This window comes from Dendrobates tinctorius, unplaced genomic scaffold (assembly GCF_039654945.1).
Source record: "Dendrobates tinctorius isolate UK_male_01 unplaced genomic scaffold, ASM3965494v1 ptg000195l, whole genome shotgun sequence".
Classification (NCBI taxonomy): Eukaryota; Metazoa; Chordata; class Amphibia; order Anura; family Dendrobatidae; genus Dendrobates; species Dendrobates tinctorius.
This window is the reverse complement of record NW_027361862.1, coordinates 654,270-674,412: the sequence shown is the minus strand read 5'-3', so window position 1 is coordinate 674,412 and position 20,143 is coordinate 654,270. Positions and strand designations below refer to the sequence as shown.

Here is a 20,143-nt window from a genome sequence, read left to right as displayed (position 1 = left end):
GGACGATATATTGGAGGGGACGATACGCTGGAGGACGATATATTGGAGGGGACGATACGCTGGAGGACGATATATTGGAGGGGACGATACGCTGGAGGACGATATATTGGAGGGGACGATATATTGGAGGGGAGGATATATTGGAGGGGAGGATACGCTGGAGGACGATATATTGGAGGGGACGATACGCTGGAGGACGATATATTGGAGGGGAGGATACACTGGAGGACGATATATTGGAGGGGACGATATATTGGAGGGGACGATATATTGGAGGGGAGGATACACTGGAGGACGATATATTGGAGGGGAGGATACGCTGGAGGACGATATATTGGAGGGGACGATATATTGGAGGGGAGGATATATTGGAGGGGAGGATACGCTGGAGGACGATATATTGGAGGGGAGGATACGCTGGAGGACGATATATTGGAGGGGACGATACGCTGGAGGATGATATATTGGAGGGGACGATACGCTGGAGGACGATATATTGGAGGGGACGATACGCTGGAGGACGATATATTGGAGGGGACGATATATTGGAGGGGACGATATATTGGAGGGGACGATACGCTGGAGGACGATATATTGGAGGATGCAGGGGAGGAAGGTAACGATTAGGGCTGATGTGTGGCGTTGAGCCTTGGGGACGCACACACACACACAGGTGTATACGCATATAATATGTACTACCCTGTACACACTCACGACGTCTACTCTCCGCAGTCTCTGGCCTCCACTACATCAGCGCAGACTGAGGGCGGGCAGGAAGCAGCGTTGCACACACGACTTCCGGTGTTCCCTCGGTTTCCATAGCAGCATTCACCTGCTTCCAATTTGCGGTTCGCGCCTCGTTTTCATCATTCAGTTTGTGATCTCATTGGTTCCCCACATTAACACGCCCCTCTGTGGGCGGTGTCACCAGTGGCGCTGAGCTGCGCGGAAGATGTGGAGCGGCCTGCTGCCTCAGGGAGCGACCGAGAGCGACTTGTCATCTGAAGGCGAGGGCCCGGGGCCGAGCACCGACACCACCGTGCCCGAGAGCCTCGTCACTGTGCGTAACACCCGGAAGTAGGCGCCCCGGTGGCGGGCTGTGGCCCATTGTCCTGTATTCTGGCTCCACTCCCTTGTCCTGTGCTCTGGCTCCTCCCCCTTGTCAGGTGCTCTGGCTCCTCCCCTTTGTCAGGTGCTCTGGCTCCTCCCCCTTGTCAGGTGCTCTGGCTCCTCTCCCTTGTCCTGTACTCTGGCTCCTCCCCCTTGTCCTGTACTCTTGTCTTCTCCTCCTTGACCTGTACTCTGTCTTCTCCCCCTTGACTTGTGCTCTGGCTCCTCCCCCTTGTCCTGTTCTCTGGCTCCTCTCCCTTGACCTGTGTTTTGGTCCCTCCCCCTTGTCATGTGCTCTGTCCTCTTTCCCTGTGTTCTTTTCCCTCCCTCTTGCCCTGTACTCTGATCCCTCCTCCTTGTCCTGTACTCTGGTCCCTCCCTCTTTTCCTGTACTCTGGCTCCTCCCCCTTGTCCTGTGCTCTGATCCCTCCTCCTTGTCCTGTACTATGGGCCCTCCCCCTTGTCCTGTACTCTGTGCCTTCCCCTTTGTGCTATGCTCTGTTCCCTCCATCTTGCCCTGTACTCTGGTCCCTTCTTGTCCTGTGCTCTGGCTCCTCCCCCTTGTCCTGTGCTCTGGCTCCTCCCCCTTGTCCAGTGCTCTGGCTCCTCCCCCTTGTCCAGTGTCTGGTCCCTCCCCCTTGCCCTGTACTCTGTTCACTCTCCCTTGTCCGGTGCTCTGTTCCCTCCCCCTTGTCCTGTGCTCTGGCTCCTCCCCCTTGTCCTGTGCTCTGGTCCCTCCCTCTTGCCCTGTACTCTGGTCTCTCCCTCTTGCCCTGTTCTCTGACCCCTTGCCCTGTACTCTGGCTCCTCCCCCTTGTCCGGTACTTTGTTCCCTCCCCCTTGTCCTGTGCTCTGGCTCCTTCCCCTTGTCCTGTACTCCGGTCCCTCCCCCTTGTCCTGTAGTCTTGCTGCTCCCCCTTGTGCTGTGGTCCCCCCCTTGTCTGGTGCTCTGACTCCTCCCCCTTGTCCTGTGTTGTGGTCCCTACCCCTTGTCCTGTGCTCTGGCTCCTCCCCCTTGTCCTGTGCTCTTGCTCCTCCCCCTTGTCCTGTGCTCTGGCTCCTCCCCATTGTCCTGTGCTCTGGCTCCTTCTCTTTGTCTTGCACTCCGGCTCCTCTCCCTTGTCTTCTACTCTAGCTCCTCCCCTTTGTCTTGTACTCTGGCTCCTCTCCCTTGTCCTGTGCTCTGGTCCCTCCCCCTGTCCTGTTCTCTGGCTCCTCCCCCTTGTCCGGGGCTGTGGTATTTTTCTTGGTGTCTTTCTGATTTCTCTTTTTCCTCCATAGAGATTTGTGGCTCTTCAGAGGAGACGCAGTGAGCGGAGGCCGAGACACCGGACAGGTAACCGGGGCTGCGCCTCACAGGGAGGGGCCGTCCGGACAGAGCGCGGCACTCAATCCTGGGGTTGTGGGGGTCCCGCAGAGCATCACCCCGGGGTCCCACCGCTGTCTGTCTCCCTGCCCCCCTTCCTCTGGACCGCCGTCACATGACCCAGGCACACCTGTTTGTCAAGCGTCATCTGTAACGACTCGGCCTCGTGTCGCCCGGCCTCGTCCCCGTGTCGCCCGGCCTCGTCCCCGTGTCGCCCGGCCTCGGCCCCGTGTCGCCCGACCTCGGCCCCGTGTCGCCCGGCCTCGGCCCCGTGTCGCCCGGCCTCGGCCCCGTGTCGCTCGGCCCCGTGTCGCCCGGCCTCGGCCCCGTGTCGCTCGGCCCCGTGTCGCCCGGCCTCGGCCTCGTGTCGCTCGTCCCCGTGTCGCCCGGCCTCGGCCCCGTGTCGCTCGTCCCCGTGTCGCCTGGCCTCGGCCTCGTGTCGCTCGGCCCCGTGTCGCCCGGCCCCCGTGTCGCTCGGCCCCGTGTCGCCCGGCCCCGTGTCGCCTCGGCCTCGTGTCGCTCGGCCCCGTGTCGCCCGGCCCCCGTGTCGCTCGGCCCCGTGTCGCTCGGCCCCGTGTCGCCCGGCCTCGGCCTCGTGTCGCTCGTCCCCGTGTCGCCCGGCCTGGTATGAGGAGATCGGCCCCGTGTCGCCCGGCCTGGTATGAGGAGATCCAGGATAGGGCGAGGTCTTTGATGCCAAAGGAGGAGAGGATCTGTAGAGGAGGCAGTGGTCAACTGTGTCGAAGGCAGAGGACAGGTCTAGAAGGAGGAGTATAGAGTATTGTCCGTTGGCTTTGGCTGTATGTAGGTCGTTAGTAATTTTGGTCAGGGCTGTCTCAGTGGAGTGATGGGGGCGGAAACCAGATTGTAGGTTGTTGAAGAGCAAGTTAGATGAGAGGTGGGAGGAAAGTTCGGCGTGGACGTGCTGCTCCAGGAGTTTGGAAGTGAATGGAAGCAATGATATTGGGCGATAGCTGGACATAGCGGTTGGGTCGAGGGTTGGCTTTTTAAGGATAGGCGTGATTGTGGCATGTTTGAAAGCAGAAGGGAAGGTACTGGAAGTTAGTGATAGGTTGAAGAGGTGGGTTAGGGATGGGATAAGTGTGGTGGTGAGGTTGGGGAGGGGATGGGGTCAAGTGCACAGGTTGTGAGGTGCGATTTGGAGAAGAGGCGATTAAGCTCCCCTTCAGTGATGTTGGAGAGAGAGGTTATGGGGTTTGGGCATTGGTCTGGTATACAAAGGGGTTGTGGTGATTGAGTGATGAAGACTTGACGTGTTTGGTCAATCTTGTTTTTGAAGTGTGCGGCAGAGATGAGGGAGGTTGGAGGAGGCAGTGGTGGGCGGAGGAGGGAGTTAAAAGTTTTGAATAGCTGTTTGGGGTTGTAAGATAGGGACGATACGAGGGTTGTGAAGTAGGCCTGTTTAGCAGAGGTGAGGGCAGATTTGAAATCGAGTGTTCCTTGTTTGAATATGGTGAAGTCGTCTTAGGAATTTGTTTTCTTCCAACGGCGCTCTGCAATCCTGGACACTAGCCGGAGCTTTTTAGTAGTGTTATTGTGCCAGGGTTGTCTGTTGATACGTCGCATTCTGCCATCAACGAGAGGGGCAACCGCGTCAATAGCTGATGCGAGAGTGGCATTGTAGAAAGCAGTGTCTGTGTCATGGAGTGAGGATAAAGATGCCAGTGGTAGAATAGAGTCAGAGAGCGCGTGGGTGTCTAGGTGTGCAAGGTTTCTGCGGGGGTGCGCATGTTGCTGGACATGGGTGCCAGGTGAGGAGGACAGGGATGAGAAAGTGAGTAGATGGTGGTTGGATAGAGGGAGAGGGGAGGTGGTGAAGTTAGAAAGAGAGCAGAGACGGGTGAAGACCAGGTCTAATGTCTGTCCATCTGTGTGGGTGGCTGAGGAGGACCACTGAGTAAGTCCAAAGGATGAAGTAAGGGACAGGAGTTTGGAGGCTGCTGACTGAAGGGTATCAGTGGGGATGTTGAAGTCACCCATGATGATAGTGGGGGTGTCAGTCACAGATAGGTGATCCCACCAGCTGCCACCACTTGTGAGGATCTGAGGTGGTGGGTTATAAAAATCACCTAGGCAGGTTAACAATGCAACTATATTTATTCCATACATCTATGGTTGTACAACAAATCCATGTAGATGGCCAACATACAATGTCCTCAGTCCACAAGTGCCCAATCTGAGATCGGTAGTTCCACTGGCCCCATATCAAGCGATACCTACTGTCTCCCAACTTCCTGTTGGCCCACAGCTTTTCTCCAGCCGGTATAGAACTTCATAGAAGTTGCACTTCATAGAATAGAATCGTAGAGTTGGAAGGGACCTCCTGGGCCATCTGGTCCAACCCCCTGCTCAAAGCAGGATTCGCTAAATCATCCCAGTCAGATGTCTGTCCAGCCTCTGTTTGAAGACTTCCATTGAAGGAGAACTCACCACTTCTCGTGGCAGCCTGTTCCACTCATTGATCACTCTAACTGTCAAAAAGTTTTTTCTAATATCTAATCTGTGTCTCCTCCCATTCAGTTTCATCCCATTGCTTCTAGTCTTTCCTTGTGCAAATGAGAATAAAGTTGATCCTTCTACAATGTGACAGCCCTTTAGATATTTGTAGACAGCTATTAAGTCTCCTCTCAGTCTTCTCTTTTGCAAACTAAACATTCCCAAATCCTGCAACCTTTCCTCATAAGACAGGGTTTGCAGACCGGTCACCATTCTGGTCGCTCTTTTCTGAACTTGCTCCAGTTTGTTGATGTCTTTTTTAAAATGTGGTGCCCAAAACTGGACACAATATTCCAGATGAGGTCTGACCAAAGAGGAGTAGAGGGAAATAATGACTTCACGTAATCTAGACTGTATGCTTCTGTTAATACATCCTAGAATTACATTTGCCTTTTTTGCTGCTGCATCACACTGTTGACTCATATTCAATCTGTGATCTATTAGTATACCCAAGTCTTTTTCACATGTGCTGTCACTTAGCCCTATTCCTCCCATTCTATATATGCTTTTTTCATTTTTATTGCCCAGATGTAGTACTTTGCATTTCTCCCTGTTAAAAACCATTCTGTTAGTTGCTGCCCACTTCTCCAGTTTATTTAAATCTTTTTGAATCCTCTCTCTCTCTTCTCTAGTATTAGCTATCCCTCCTAGCTTTGTGTCATCAGCAAATTTAATCAGTTTACCCTCAATTCCTTCATCTAAATCGTTGATAAAGATGTTGAACAATACAGGGCCCAGGACAGAGCCCTGTGGTACCCCACTTGAGACATTCTTCCAACTGGATGTGCAGCCATTTACGACCACTCTTTGGGTCCGATCACTAAGCCAGTTATGAATCCACCTAACAGTTGCCTTGTCCATTCCATACTTAGTCATTTTTTCAATAAGGATTGTATGAGAGACTTTGTCAAATGCTTTGCTGAAGTCAAGATATACTATATCTACAGCATTTTCTTGATCCACCCAATCAGTGATACCGTCATAGAAGGAAATTAAGTTAGTCTGACATGACTTATTAGTTAGAAACCCATGCTGACTCTGTTTAATCACTTCATTCTTATCCAGGTATTGACATACATGTTGTTTAATAATTTGTTCAAAGATCTTTCCTGGTATAGAAGTCAGACTCACCGGCCTATAGTTGCCTGGGTCCACCTTCTTCCCCTTTTTGAAGATAGGAACAACATTTGCTCTTCTCCAGTCTTCTGGAACTTCTCCTGTTCTCCAAGAATTTTCAAAGATTATGGAGAGTGGTTCAAAAATTTCTTCTGCTATCTCCTTCAGTACTCTGGGGTGTAATTCATCTGGACCTGGAGACTTGAATTCATTTAGGTTAACTAAGTGTTTCCTCACAGCCTATGTTCCTCCAGACGATGGATATCAGGACCATAGCTCATGGATACCCACTCCAGACGACTGTCTCCAAAACTCCATAGTCCATTCATCCATCCCAGTAACAACAATATTGACACAACCGGTGCTCCGTGCTGGAAAAAGTCTCCATCTCGTAGCGGTGTGGACTCCGCTCGACGTCCGTTTGTCCGATACTCTTTAGTAAGCGGTCATATCCTTACACTCCTCCCCCACTTTTTTCAGCATGGACACAAATGTAAGAGGTTTCACTTTCATGAGAACGAAATTTGTATCATCCAGTTTCTTCAAGGCATATTCCATGTCGTCCTTCCAAATAAACTCCACAGGCCCCATTCCACCCTGGTGTACATCGGCATAGTAGACATCCTCAGCTTGTCTCATCTGATCATCCAGAGCCACTCAACTCCCCGATGGGGGAAGCCCTGAGATGAAGACTCTGTATTTTGTTAGCTGGGACAGGGGTCTGTTTCTCCAGCGGAGTCTTCCATATCCTCCTCCTGATGCACGGTTAGACCTGGGAAACGCCACATGTACCCGATGAGAACCGAACTTGTATCCATTGCGTCCAACTCCAGAGTGCTGACCCCCAGCTGGGGGGATGGTCACTTGGCGGCCTGGTAAATAATGTTCTGGGGGGACAGTATTTGGGCTGACGATGGTAGACCCGGAGTCCCTGGGCCCCCTGATGTCATTTACCTCCCCCAGGTCACATTCCTTCATGGTAAGTCATTCCATTTTGTGCATTATTCACCACTGGCAGGGGAGTAGTCGGCATGTTGAGATTGCTCTGTTCCCTCTCGGCTGACGCAGTGAGAACCGATCCTTGGCTTTGGGTTACGACATTGGCCCAGTGGCACACCAGCCCTGCTCCTAGGTTGTCTCCCAGCAGCACATCTACTGGCAGGTGCCGCACTACTCCTACATCCACCATTCCACGACTGTGACCCCAGTCTAAATGTAGTCAGCCTTCCGAATGTTCAGAGATTCTCCTCCGGTTACATTGACTAACATCCGGGCCGGCCCAAATACTGTCCCCCCAGAACATTATTTACCAAGCCACCAAGTGACCATCCCCATAGCTGGGGGTCCGCACTCTGGGGTTGGACGCAATGGTACAAGTTCGGTTCTCATCGGGTACGTGTGGAGTTTCCCAAGACAACCTGGGGACCAGGAAGAGGATATGGAGGACCCCGCTGGAGAAACAGACCCCTGTCCCAGATAACTAAATACAGAGTCCTTATCTCAGGGCTTCCCCCATCGGGGAGTTGAGTGGATCTGAAAGGTCATATGAGACAAGCTGGGGATGTCTACTATGTCGATGTACGTCAGAGTGGAATGGAGACTGTGGAGTTTATTTGCAAGGACGACTGTCACGATTCCTTCGATCAGTGTGTCTGGGACTCAGTGATGGACAGCTCTGTTGACCTACCTGACTGGAAGTTGCAGAGATTTCCACAGGTGCTCCCTGTTCTTGGTACTTGCCTTGCTATTTAGGTGAGCTGTCTGGCCCAGATGACTGCCAGTCTAAAGCTTGTGCTCTCTGCTGTGTGGTTGCCTGATCCCTGTGCTGTAAGTTCTGATATTCTGTTGCTGACCTTTGGACCGTGTTCAGACTACTCGTTTGTTATTTCCCCCTTTGCTGTTTCTCTGGTATTCTGACCCGGCATGTGACCTGACTTCTGACTTACTACGTGCTCTTTTGTTATTGACCCCTGAACGCCTGACTTCGCTGACTCGCAGCCTGTCCTTGGATTGAAACTAGAGTCACAACATCATGGGATATGCCTTCAGGAACCTGGATGATACATGAAGATGAAACCTCTTAGGCCGGGGTCACACTGGCGAGGAATACGGCCGAGTGAGAGGCGCTAAAAGCACGCATTAGACACGGACCAATGATTCTCTATGGGGTCCCTCGCACCAGCCGTATATTTCTCATCCGTATTCTACGCTCCGTGCCAATCGCGTACTACGCCCGTAATACGCCAATGCAAGTCTATGGGTGCGCAAAAAATACGGATTACACACGGAACACACGTGTGACCTGCGAGAAATACGCACCAGGTGTCTTTTACAAAAGCCGGCAATTCAGTGCGCGATACAGTAAACTCACACTGACAGGTTAATAAAGAAACGAAAGAATAGAGATAGACGAATAGAATACATATATATATATATATATACTAGATTAAGGCCCGATGCTATCGCATCGAGAGGATAGTGACACACCTTGCCATGTTAACCCTCAATACACACACACACCTCAACACACACTCCTCTCACCATCTCCACTCACTCTTTCACTCCACATACGACCCTTTCTCTCACTCCGTCTCTCATACTCACACTGTCATCGTCGCTGCTCCACGATCCCCGACATCATCTTCCGACGGCGCCATCCTGGATCCCGACATTGTCCACGCCGGCGACATGTTCATGCGGCCACGCCATCTTGAGTATTCTGAAATCCTGCGAGTGGACATTAGTGGAGATAGTGAGAGGAGTGTGTGTGTTGAGGAGTGGTGTGTTGAGGGTTAACATGGCAAGAGGTGTGCTGTGACGTCACCAGTTACAACTGGACGGAAGTTGTTACAACCCGGAAGCTGCTTAGCGCATTTATTATAGTAGATTAAGGCCCGATGCTATCGCATCGAGAGGATAGTGACACACCTCTTGCCATGTTAACCCTCAATACACACACACCTCCTCAACACACCACACCGCCTCAACACACACTCCTCTCACCTTTCACCATCTCCTCTCACGTCCATTCACTCTTTCACTCCACATACGACCCTTTCTCTCACTCCGTCTCTCATACTCACACCGTCATCGTCGCTGCTCCACGATCCCCGACATCTTCTTCCGCCGGCGCCATCCTGGATCCCGACATTGTCCACGCCGGCGACATGTTCTTGCGGCCATGCCATCTTGAGTATTCTGAAATCCTGCGAGTGGACATTAGTGGCTCACCATTGTCATTTTGAAACACGACTGCTACTTCACTGACAGTGGGATTATTGTAGCGTCGAGGGTCTTGAGTACGATCTTGTTTAATAGCCATAGTGATGTTTGGCATGACAGTTCCGTTTTGTAGAGATTTAATTTTTTCTTGTTCTTCCACATCACGTAACATTTGATAAGCTTCCACAAAAGGATTAATAGTTTGGATTTGAAGGGCAATAATGTTCATCAATGTAGGATGACATTTTTGATTTTCTTTACATCGTAAGCGTTGTTCGTTTGCGGTAGCGATATCGAGAATGTAAAGTTGGGCAAATGCGCGTTGCTGGTCATCTGAGGGATGTAGTGTTTCAGTTCTATGATAGATCTGGCCATGTATGCGGAAACAGTATGGGCCATATCCAGGAGGTGGTGAAATATTTGCACCCATGGAGGCAAAAGCAAAGGAACTGTTAATACTTCGAATATTATCCATGAAATTTTTGCTAAATTCACTTTGCCCTTTCAGCAAACGTGTAAAGACATCAGGATATTGTAGTATGGGTACATGGACTTTACCCTTCTGACAGCAGAGCGTAAAGTTGTTATCAGAAGGTATCTCTGCTACAAAATGCAAAGCTTCGCAATGCTCACATACATGGGTCATGTCACCACAGCTGTGTTCGGTAATACTATTTTCATCATTAGTGAAAATGTGAGGTTGTAGTAGAAGTGCATGTCCAACTGGGGGGTGCGCCTAGTTTTGAGACCAACGTATATTTGTCTTGGTTGCACTTTCTGCGGGCTAACTGCAGCTTGTATGTGAAGAAACTGTGCGTTGGTATTGACTAATGGTGGTATTGATAGGGCAGAAACAGATTGCTGATTAGTTATGTCAGTGAACGGCATATAGGATGAAGTGTGGTAGTAACTTGTTCCACATGCTGATGTGGAAGCATCCTGTTGTGAGTCTAATAATAATGATGAGGAAGAGGCCGTCTGTTGTTGGCGGTGATGGCGTGTAGAGGCTTCTTCAGCCAATGTAATAGATTTAGAGTTAGGGGATTCGTGTGTGAGACGACGGCGTTTATAAGCCTTAATCTTGTCAAGTCGATGGTGTTTTTCCTCAGGAGTCTCATTAGCACGGCGTTGTTTTTGTCGTAGTGCTAAAGCTGCTTTCCTTTCACTGGCATTGGCATACTGTGCGTCGGTATTGAATGGTGGTATTGATAGGGCAGAAACAGATTGCTGATTAGTTATGTCAGTGAACGGCATATGGGATGAAGTGTAGCAGTAAATTGTTCCACATGCTGATGTGGAAGCATCCTGTTGTGAGTCTAATAATAATGATGAGGAAGAGGCCGTCTGTTGTCGGCGGTGACGGCGTGCAGAGGCTTCTTCAGCCAATCTTATGGATTTAGAGTTAGGGGATTCGTGTGTGAGGCGACGGCGTTTATAAGCCTTAATCTTCTCAAGGCGATGGTGTTTTTCCTCAGGAGTCTCATTAGCACGGCGTTGTTTTTGTCGTAGTGCTAAAGCTGCTTTCCTTTCACTGGCATTGGCATACTTTTTGTTATGACTCATGTTGGCACAGGTAAAGGAGTCTATTTGGCAGTTATCTGGCAGTGAAGAAGGCGTCCTGGAGTATTGTAGAGTAAACAGATACTAATTGACCCTGTAATTGCCCAGCAGTAGTTATGAAGTGGTAGAGGCAAATTGGCCCTGTAATTAGACACAGGCAGAGGAGCAAGGCAGCAGTAGTTATGGCGGTAGAGGCAAATTAGCCCTGTAATTAGACACCGGGAGAGGAGCAAGGCAGCAGTAGTTATGGCGGTATAGGCAAATTGGCCCTGTAGTTAGACACCGGCAGAGGAGCAAGGCAGCAGTAGTTATGGCGGTAGAGGCAAATTGGCCCTGTAATTAGACACCGGCAGAGGAGCAATGCAGCAGTAGTTATGGCGGTAGAGGCAAATTGGCCCTGTAATTAGACACCGGCAGAGGAGCAAGGCAGCAGTAGTTATGGCGGTATAGGCAAATTGGCCCTGTAGTTAGACACCGGCAGAGGAGCAAGGCAGCAGTAGTTATGGCGGTATAGGCAAATTGGCCCTGTAATTAGACACAGGCAGAGGAGCAAGGCAGCAGTAGTTATGGCGGTAGAGGCAAATTGGCCCTGTAATTAGACACCGGCAGAGGAGCAAGGCAGCAGTAGTTATGGCGGTATAGGCAAATTGGCCCTGTAGTTAGACACCGGCAGAGGAGCAAGGCAGCAGTAGTTATGGCGGTATAGGCAAATTGGCCCTGTAATTAGACACAGGCAGAGGAGCAAGGCAGCAGTAGTTATGGCGGTATAGGCAAATTGGCCCTGTAATTAGACACCAGCAGAGGAGCAAGGCAGCAGTAGTTATGGCGGTAGAGGCAAATTGGCCCTGTAATTAGACACCAGCAGAGGAGCAAGGCAGCAGTAGTTATGGCGGTAGAGGCAAATTGGCCCTGTAATTAGACACCAGCAGAGGAGCAAGGCAGCAGTAGTTATGGCGGTATAGGCAAATTGGCCCTGTAATTAGACACCAGCAGAGGAGCAAGGCAGCAGTAGTTATGGCGGTAGAGGCAAATTGGCCCTGTAATTAGACACCAGCAGAGGAGCAAGGCAGCAGTAGTTATGGCGGTAGAGGCAAATTGGCCCTGTAATTAGACACCGGCAGAGGAGCAAGGCAGCAGTAGTTATGGCGGTAGAGGCAAATTGGCCCTGTAATTAGACACCGGCAGAGGAGCAAGGCAGCAGTAGTTATGGCGGTAGAGGCAAATTGGCCCTGTAATTAGACACCAGCAGAGGAGCAAGGCAGCAGTAGTTATGGCGGTAGAGGCAAATTGGCCCTGTAATTAGACACCAGCAGAGGAGCAAGGCAGCAGTAGTTATGGCGGTAGAGGCAAATTAGCCCTGTAATTAGACACCAGCAGAGGAGCAAGGCAGCAGTAGTTATGGCGGTAGAGGCAAATTGGCCCTGTAATTAGACACCGGCAGAGGAGCAAGGCAGCAGTAGTTATGGCGGTAGAGGCAAATTGGCCCTGTAATTAGACACCAGCAGAGGAGCAAGGCAGCAGTAGTTATGGCGGTAGAGGCAAATTGGCCCTGTAATTAGACACCAGCAGAGGAGCAAGGCAGCAGTAGTTATGGCGGTAGAGGCAAATTAGCCCTGTAATTAGACACCAGCAGAGGAGCAAGGCAGCAGTAGTTATGGCGGTAGAGGCAAATTAGCCCTGTAATTAGACACCGGCAGAGCGGCAAGGCAGCAGTAGTTATGGCGGTATAGGCAAATTGGCCCTGTAGTTAGACACCGGCAGAGGAGCAAGGCAGCAGTAGTTATGGCGGTATAGGCAAATTGGCCCTGTAGTTAGACACCGGCAGAGGAGCAAGGCAGCAGTAGTTATGGCGGTATAGGCAAATTGGCCCTGTAATTAGACACAGGCAGAGGAGCAAGGCAGCAGTAGTTATGGCGGTAGAGGCAAATTGGCCCTGTAGTTAGACACCGGCAGAGGAGCAAGGCAGCAGTAGTTATGGCGGTATAGGCAAATTGGCCCTGTAGTTAGACACCGGCAGAGGAGCAAGGCAGCAGTAGTTATGGCGGTATAGGCAAATTGGCCCTGTAGTTAGACACCGGCAGAGGAGCAAGGCAGCAGTAGTTATGGCGGTATAGGCAAATTGGCCCTGTAATTAGACACCGGCAGAGGAGCAAGGCAGCAGTAGTTATGGCGGTATAGGCAAATTAGCCCTGTAATTAGACACAGGCAGAGGAGCAAGGCAGCAGTAGTTATGGCGGTATAGGCAAATTAGCCCTGTAATTAGACACAGGCAGAGGAGCAAGGCAGCAGTAGTTATGGCGGTATAGGCAAATTGGCCCTGTAATTAGACACCGGCAGAGGAGCAAGGCAGCAGTAGTTATGGCGGTATAGGCAAATTAGCCCTGTAATTAGACACAGGCAGAGGAGCAAGGCAGCAGTAGTTATGGCGGTATAGGCAAATTAGCCCTGTAATTAGACACAGGCAGAGGAGCAAGGCAGCAGTAGTTATGGCGGTATAGGCAAATTGGCCCTGTAATTAGACACCGGCAGAGGAGCAAGGCAGCAGTAGTTATGGCGGTATAGGCAAATTAGCCCTGTAATTAGACACCGGCAGAGGAGCAAGGCAGCAGTAGTTATGGCGGTATAGGCAAATTGGCCCTGTAGTTAGACACCGGCAGAGGAGCAAGGTAGCAGTAGTTATGGCGGTATAGGCAAATTGGCCCTGTAATTAGACACCGGCAGAGGAGCAAGGCAGCAGTAGTTATGGCGGTATAGGCAAATTGGCCCTGTAGTTAGACACCGGCAGAGGAGCAAGGCAGCAGTAGTTATGGCGGTATAGGCAAATTAGCCCTGTAATTAGACACCGGCAGAGGAGCAAGGCAGCAGTAGTTATGGCGGTATAGGCAAATTGGCCCTGTAGTTAGACACCGGCAGAGGAGCAAGGTAGCAGTAGTTATGGCGGTATAGGCAAATTAGCCCTGTAATTAGACACCGGCAGAGGAGCAAGGCAGCAGTAGTTATGGCGGTATAGGCAAATTGGCCCTGTAGTTAGACACCGGCAGAGGAGCAAGGCAGCAGTAGTTATGGCGGTATAGGCAAATTAGCCCTGTAATTAGACACCGGCAGAGGAGAAAGGCAGCAGTAGTTATGGCGGTATAGGCAAATTAGCCCTGTAATTAGACACCGGCAGAGGAGCAAGGCAGCAGTAGTTATGGCGGTATAGGCAAATTGGCCCTGTAATTAGACACAGGCAGAGGAGCAATGCAGCAGTAGTTATGGCGGTATAGGCAAATTGGCCATGTAATTAGACACAGGCAGAGGAGCAAGGCAGCAGTAGTTATGGCGGTATAGGCAAATTGGCCCTGTAATTAGACACCGGCAGAGGAGAAAGGCAGCAGTAGTTATGGCGGTACAGGCAAATTGGCCCTGTAATTAGACACCGGCAGAGGAGCAAGGCAGCAGTAGTTATGGCGGTACAGGCAAATTGGCCCTGTAATTAGACACCGGCAGAGGAGCAAGGCAGCAGTAGTTATGGCGGTACAGGCAAATTGGCCCTGTAATTAGACACAGGCAGAGGAGCAAGGCAGCAGTAGTTATGGCGGTACAGGCAAATTGGCCCTGTAATTAGACACCGGCAGAGGAGCAAGGCAGCAGTAGTTATGGCGGTACAGGCAAATTGGCCCTGTAATTAGACACCGGCAGAGGAGCAAGGCAGCAGTAGTTATGGCGGTAGAGGCAAATTAGCCCTGTAATTAGACACCGGCAGAGGAGCAAGGCAGCAGTAGTTATGGCGGTAGAGGCAAATTGGCCCTGTAATTAGACACCGGCAGAGGAGCAAGGCAGCAGTAGTTATGGCGGTAGAGGCAAATTAGCCCTGTAATTAGACACCGGCAGAGGAGCAAGGCAGCAGTAGTTATGGCGGTAGAGGCAAATTGGCCCTGTAATTAGACACCGGCAGAGGAGCAAGGCAGCAGTAGTTATGGCGGTAGAGGCAAATTGGCCCTGTAATTAGACACCGGCAGAGGAGCAAGGCAGCAGTAGTTATGGCGGTAGAGGCAAATTGGCCCTGTAATTAGACACCGGCAGAGGAGCAAGGCAGCAGTAGTTATGGCGGTATAGGCAAATTGGCCCTGTAATTAGACACAGGCAGAGGAGCAATGCAGCAGTAGTTATGGCGGTATAGGCAAATTGGCCATGTAATTAGACACCGGCAGAGGAGCAAGGCAGCAGTAGTTATGGCGGTAGAGGCAAATTGGCCCTGTAGTTAGACACCGGCAGAGGAGCAAGGCAGCAGTAGTTATGGCGGTATAGGCAAATTGGCCCTGTAATTAGACACAGGCAGAGGAGCAATGCAGCAGTAGTTATGGCGGTATAGGCAAATTGGCCATGTAATTAGACACCGGCAGAGGAGCAAGGCAGCAGTAGTTATGGCGGTAGAGGCAAATTGGCCCTGTAATTAGACACCGGCAGAGGAGCAAGGTAGCAGTAGTTATGGCGGTAGAGGCAAATTGGCCCTGTAATTAGACACCAGCAGAGGAGCAATGCAGCAATAGTTATGGCGGTAGAGGCAAATTGGTCCAGTAATTAGACACCGGCAGAAAAGCAAGGCAGCAGTAGTTATGGCGGTAGAGGCAAATTGGCCCTGTAATTAGACACCAGCAGAGGAGCAATGCAGCAATAGTTATGGCGGTAGAGGCAAATTGGCCCTGTAATTAGACACCAGCAGAGGAGCAAGGTAGCAGTAGTTATGGCGGTAGAGGCAAATTGGCCCTGTAATTAGACACCAGCAGAGGAGCAATGCAGCAATAGTTATGGCGGTAGAGGCAAATTGGTCCAGTAATTAGACACCAGCAGAGGAGCAATGCAGCAATAGTTATGGCGGTAGAGGCAAATTGGTCCAGTAATTAGACACCGGCAGAGGAGCAATGCAGCAGTAGTTATGGCGGTAGAGGCAAATTAGCCCTGTAATTAGACACCGGCAGAGGAGCAAGGCAGCAGTAGTTATGGCGGTAGAGGCAAATTGGCCCTGTAATTAGACACCGGCAGAGGAGCAAGGCAGCAGTAGTTATGGCGGTAGAGGCAAATTAGCCCTGTAATTAGACACCGGCAGAGGAGCAAGGTAGCAGTAGTTATGGCGGTAGAGGCAAATTGGCCCTGTAATTAGACACCAGCAGAGGAGCAATGCAGCAATAGTTATGGCGGTAGAGGCAAATTGGTCCAGTAATTAGACACCGGCAGAGGAGCAAGGCAGCAGTAGTTATGGCGGTAGAGGCAAATTGGCCCTGTAATTAGACACCGGCAGAGGAGCAATGCAGCAGTAGTTATGGCGGTAGAGGCAAATTGGCCCTGTAATTAGACACCGGCAGAGGAGCAATGCAGCAGTAGTTATGGCGGTATAGGCAAATTGGCCCTGTAGTTAGACACCGGCAGAGGAGCAAGGCAGCAGTAGTTATGGCGGTATAGGCAAATTAGCCCTGTAATTAGACACCGGCAGAGGAGAAAGGCAGCAGTAGTTATGGCGGTATAGGCAAATTAGCCCTGTAATTAGACACCGGCAGAGGAGCAAGGCAGCAGTAGTTATGGCGGTATAGGCAAATTAGCCCTGTAATTAGACACAGGCAGAGGAGCAAGGCAGCAGTAGTTATGGCGGTATAGGCAAATTAGCCCTGTAATTAGACACAGGCAGAGGAGCAAGGCAGCAGTAGTTATGGCGGTATAGGCAAATTGGCCCTGTAATTAGACACCGGCAGAGGAGCAATGCAGCAGTAGTTATGGCGGTATAGGCAAATTGGCCCTGTAGTTAGACACCGGCAGAGGAGCAAGGCAGCAGTAGTTATGGCGGTATAGGCAAATTAGCCCTGTAATTAGACACCGGCAGAGGAGAAAGGCAGCAGTAGTTATGGCGGTATAGGCAAATTAGCCCTGTAATTAGACACCGGCAGAGGAGCAAGGCAGCAGTAGTTATGGCGGTATAGGCAAATTGGCCCTGTAATTAGACACAGGCAGAGGAGCAATGCAGCAGTAGTTATGGCGGTATAGGCAAATTGGCCATGTAATTAGACACCGGCAGAGGAGCAAGGCAGCAGTAGTTATGGCGGTACAGGCAAATTGGCCCTGTAATTAGACACCGGCAGAGGAGCAAGGCAGCAGTAGTTATGGCGGTACAGGCAAATTGGCCCTGTAATTAGACACAGGCAGAGGAGAAAGGCAGCAGTAGTTATGGCGGTACAGGCAAATTGGCCCTGTAATTAGACACCGGCAGAGGAGCAAGGCAGCAGTAGTTATGGCGGTAGAGGCAAATTGGCCCTGTAATTAGACACCGGCAGAGGAGCAATGCAGCAATAGTTATGGCGGTAGAGGCAAATTGGTCCAGTAATTAGACACCAGCAGAGGAGCAATGCAGCAATAGTTATGGCGGTAGAGGCAAATTGGCCCTGCAATTAGACACCAGCAGAGGAGCAATGCAGCAATAGTTATGGCGGTAGAGGCAAATTAGCCCTGTAATTAGACACCGGCAGAGGAGCAAGGCAGCAGTAGTTATGGCGGTAGAGGCAAATTGGCCCTGTAATTAGACACCGGCAGAGGAGCAAGGCAGCAGTAGTTATGGCGGTAGAGGCAAATTAGCCCTGTAATTAGACACCGGCAGAGGAGCAAGGTAGCAGTAGTTATGGCGGTAGAGGCAAATTGGCCCTGTAATTAGACACCAGCAGAGGAGCAATGCAGCAATAGTTATGGCGGTAGAGGCAAATTGGTCCAGTAATTAGACACCGGCAGAGGAGCAAGGCAGCAGTAGTTATGGCGGTAGAGGCAAATTGGCCCTGTAATTAGACACCGGCAGAGGAGCAATGCAGCAGTAGTTATGGCGGTAGAGGAAAATTGGTCCTGTAATTAGACACAGGCAGAGGAGCAATGCAGCAATAGTTATGGCGGTAGAGGCAAATTGGCCCTGCAATTAGACACCAGCAGAGGAGCAATGCAGCAATAGTTATGGCGGTAGAGGCAAATTGGTCCAGTAATTAGACACCGGCAGAGGAGCAATGCAGCAGTAGTTATGGCGGTAGAGGCAAATTAGCCCTGTAATTAGACACCGGCAGAGGAGCAAGGCAGCAGTAGTTATGGCGGTAGAGGCAAATTGGCCCTGTAATTAGACACCGGCAGAGGAGCAATGCAGCAATAGTTATGGCGGTAGAGGCAAATTGGTCCAGTAATTAGACACCAGCAGAGGAGCAATGTAGCAATAGTTATGGCGGTAGAGGCAAATTGGCCCTGTAATTAGACACCGGCAGAGGAGCAAGGCAGCAGTAGTTATGGCGGTAGAGGCAAATTGGCCCTGTAATTAGACACCGGCAGAGGAGCAAGGCAGCAGTAGTTATGGCGGTAGAGGCAAATTAGCCCTGTAATTAGACACCGGCAGAGGAGCAAGGTAGCAGTAGTTATGGCGGTAGAGGCAAATTGGCCCTGTAATTAGACACCAGCAGAGGAGCAATGCAGCAATAGTTATGGCGGTAGAGGCAAATTGGTCCAGTAATTAGACACCGGCAGAGGAGCAAGGCAGCAGTAGTTATGGCGGTAGAGGCAAATTGGCCCTGTAATTAGACACCGGCAGAGGAGCAATGCAGCAGTAGTTATGGCGGTAGAGGAAAATTGGTCCTGTAATTAGACACAGGCAGAGGAGCAATGCAGCAATAGTTATGGCGGTAGAGGCAAATTGGCCCTGCAATTAGACACCAGCAGAGGAGCAATGCAGCAATAGTTATGGCGGTAGAGGCAAATTGGTCCAGTAATTAGACACCGGCAGAGGAGCAATGCAGCAGTAGTTATGGCGGTAGAGGCAAATTAGCCCTGTAATTAGACACCGGCAGAGGAGCAAGGCAGCAGTAGTTATGGCGGTAGAGGCAAATTGGCCCTGTAATTAGACACCGGCAGAGGAGCAATGCAGCAATAGTTATGGCGGTAGAGGCAAATTGGTCCAGTAATTAGACACCAGCAGAGGAGCAATGTAGCAATAGTTATGGCGGTAGAGGCAAATTGGCCCTGTAATTAGACACCGGCAGAGGAGCAAGGCAGCAGTAGTTATGGCGGTAGAGGCAAATTGGCCCTGTAATTAGACACCGGCAGAGGAGCAAGGCAGCAGTAGTTATGGCGGTAGAGGCAAATTAGCCCTGTAATTAGACACCGGCAGAGGAGCAAGGTAGCAGTAGTTATGGCGGTAGAGGCAAATTGGCCCTGTAATTAGACACCAGCAGAGGAGCAATGCAGCAATAGTTATGGCGGTAGAGGCAAATTGGTCCAGTAATTAGACACCGGCAGAGGAGCAAGGCAGCAGTAGTTATGGCGGTAGAGGCAAATTGGCTCTGTAATTAGACACCAGCAGAGGAGCAATGCAGCAGTAGTTATGGCGGTAGAGGCAAATTAGCCCTGTAATTAGACACCAGCAGAGGAGCAATGTAGCAATAGTTATGGCGGTAGAGGCAAATTGGCCCTGTAATTAGACACCGGCAGAGGAGCAAGGCAGCAGTAGTTATGGCGGTAGAGGCAAATTGGCCCTGTAATTAGACACCGGCAGAGGAGCAAGGCAGCAGTAGTTATGGCGGTAGAGGCAAATTAGCCCTGTAATTAGACACCGGCAGAGGAGCAAGGTAGCAGTAGTTATGGCGGTAGAGGCAAATTGGCCCTGTAATTAGACACCAGCAGAGGAGCAATGCAGCAATAGTTATGGCGGTAGAGGCAAATTGGTCCAGTAATTAGACACCGGCAGAGGAGCAAGGCAGCAGTAGTTATGGCGGTAGAGGCAAATTGGCTCTGTAATTAGACACCAGCAGAGGAGCAATGCAGCAGTAGTTATGGCGGTAGAGGCAAATTAGCCCTGTAATTAGACACCAGCAGAGGAGCAATGCAGCAATAGTTATGGCGGTAGAGGCAAATTGGTCCAGTAATTAGACACCGGCAGAGGAGCAAGGCAGCAGTAGTTATGGCGGTAGAGGCAAATTAGCCCTGTAATTAGACACCGGCAGAGGAGCAAGGCAGCAGTAGTTATGGCGGTAGAGGCAAATTGGCCCTGTAATTAGACACCGGCAGAGGAGCAAGGCAGCAGTAGTTATGGCGGTAGAGGCAAATTAGCCCTGTAATTAGACACCGGCAGAGGAGCAAGGTAGCAGTAGTTATGGCGGTAGAGGCAAATTGGCTCTGTAATTAGACACCAGCAGAGGAGCAATGCAGCAATAGTTATGGCGGTAGAGGCAAATTGGTCCAGTAATTAGACACCGGCAGAGG

At 50.8% G+C, this 20,143-nt stretch overlaps 1 protein-coding gene across 1 annotated transcript in view; it reads left to right on the top strand.

Annotated features, from left to right (window-relative positions):
• The first annotated feature begins 898 nt into the window (after positions 1-898).
• FAM204A (family with sequence similarity 204 member A) overlaps positions 899-20,143 on the top strand; it is a 43,521-nt gene continuing 24,276 nt past the window's right edge. Inside the window, exons 1-2 of the mRNA XM_073552720.1 lie at positions 899-1,060; positions 2,392-2,446. Coding sequence (XP_073408821.1) covers positions 953-1,060; positions 2,392-2,446 — 163 coding nt within the window. The 5' untranslated portion in view covers positions 899-952. The remainder of the gene's footprint in view (positions 1,061-2,391; positions 2,447-20,143) is intronic.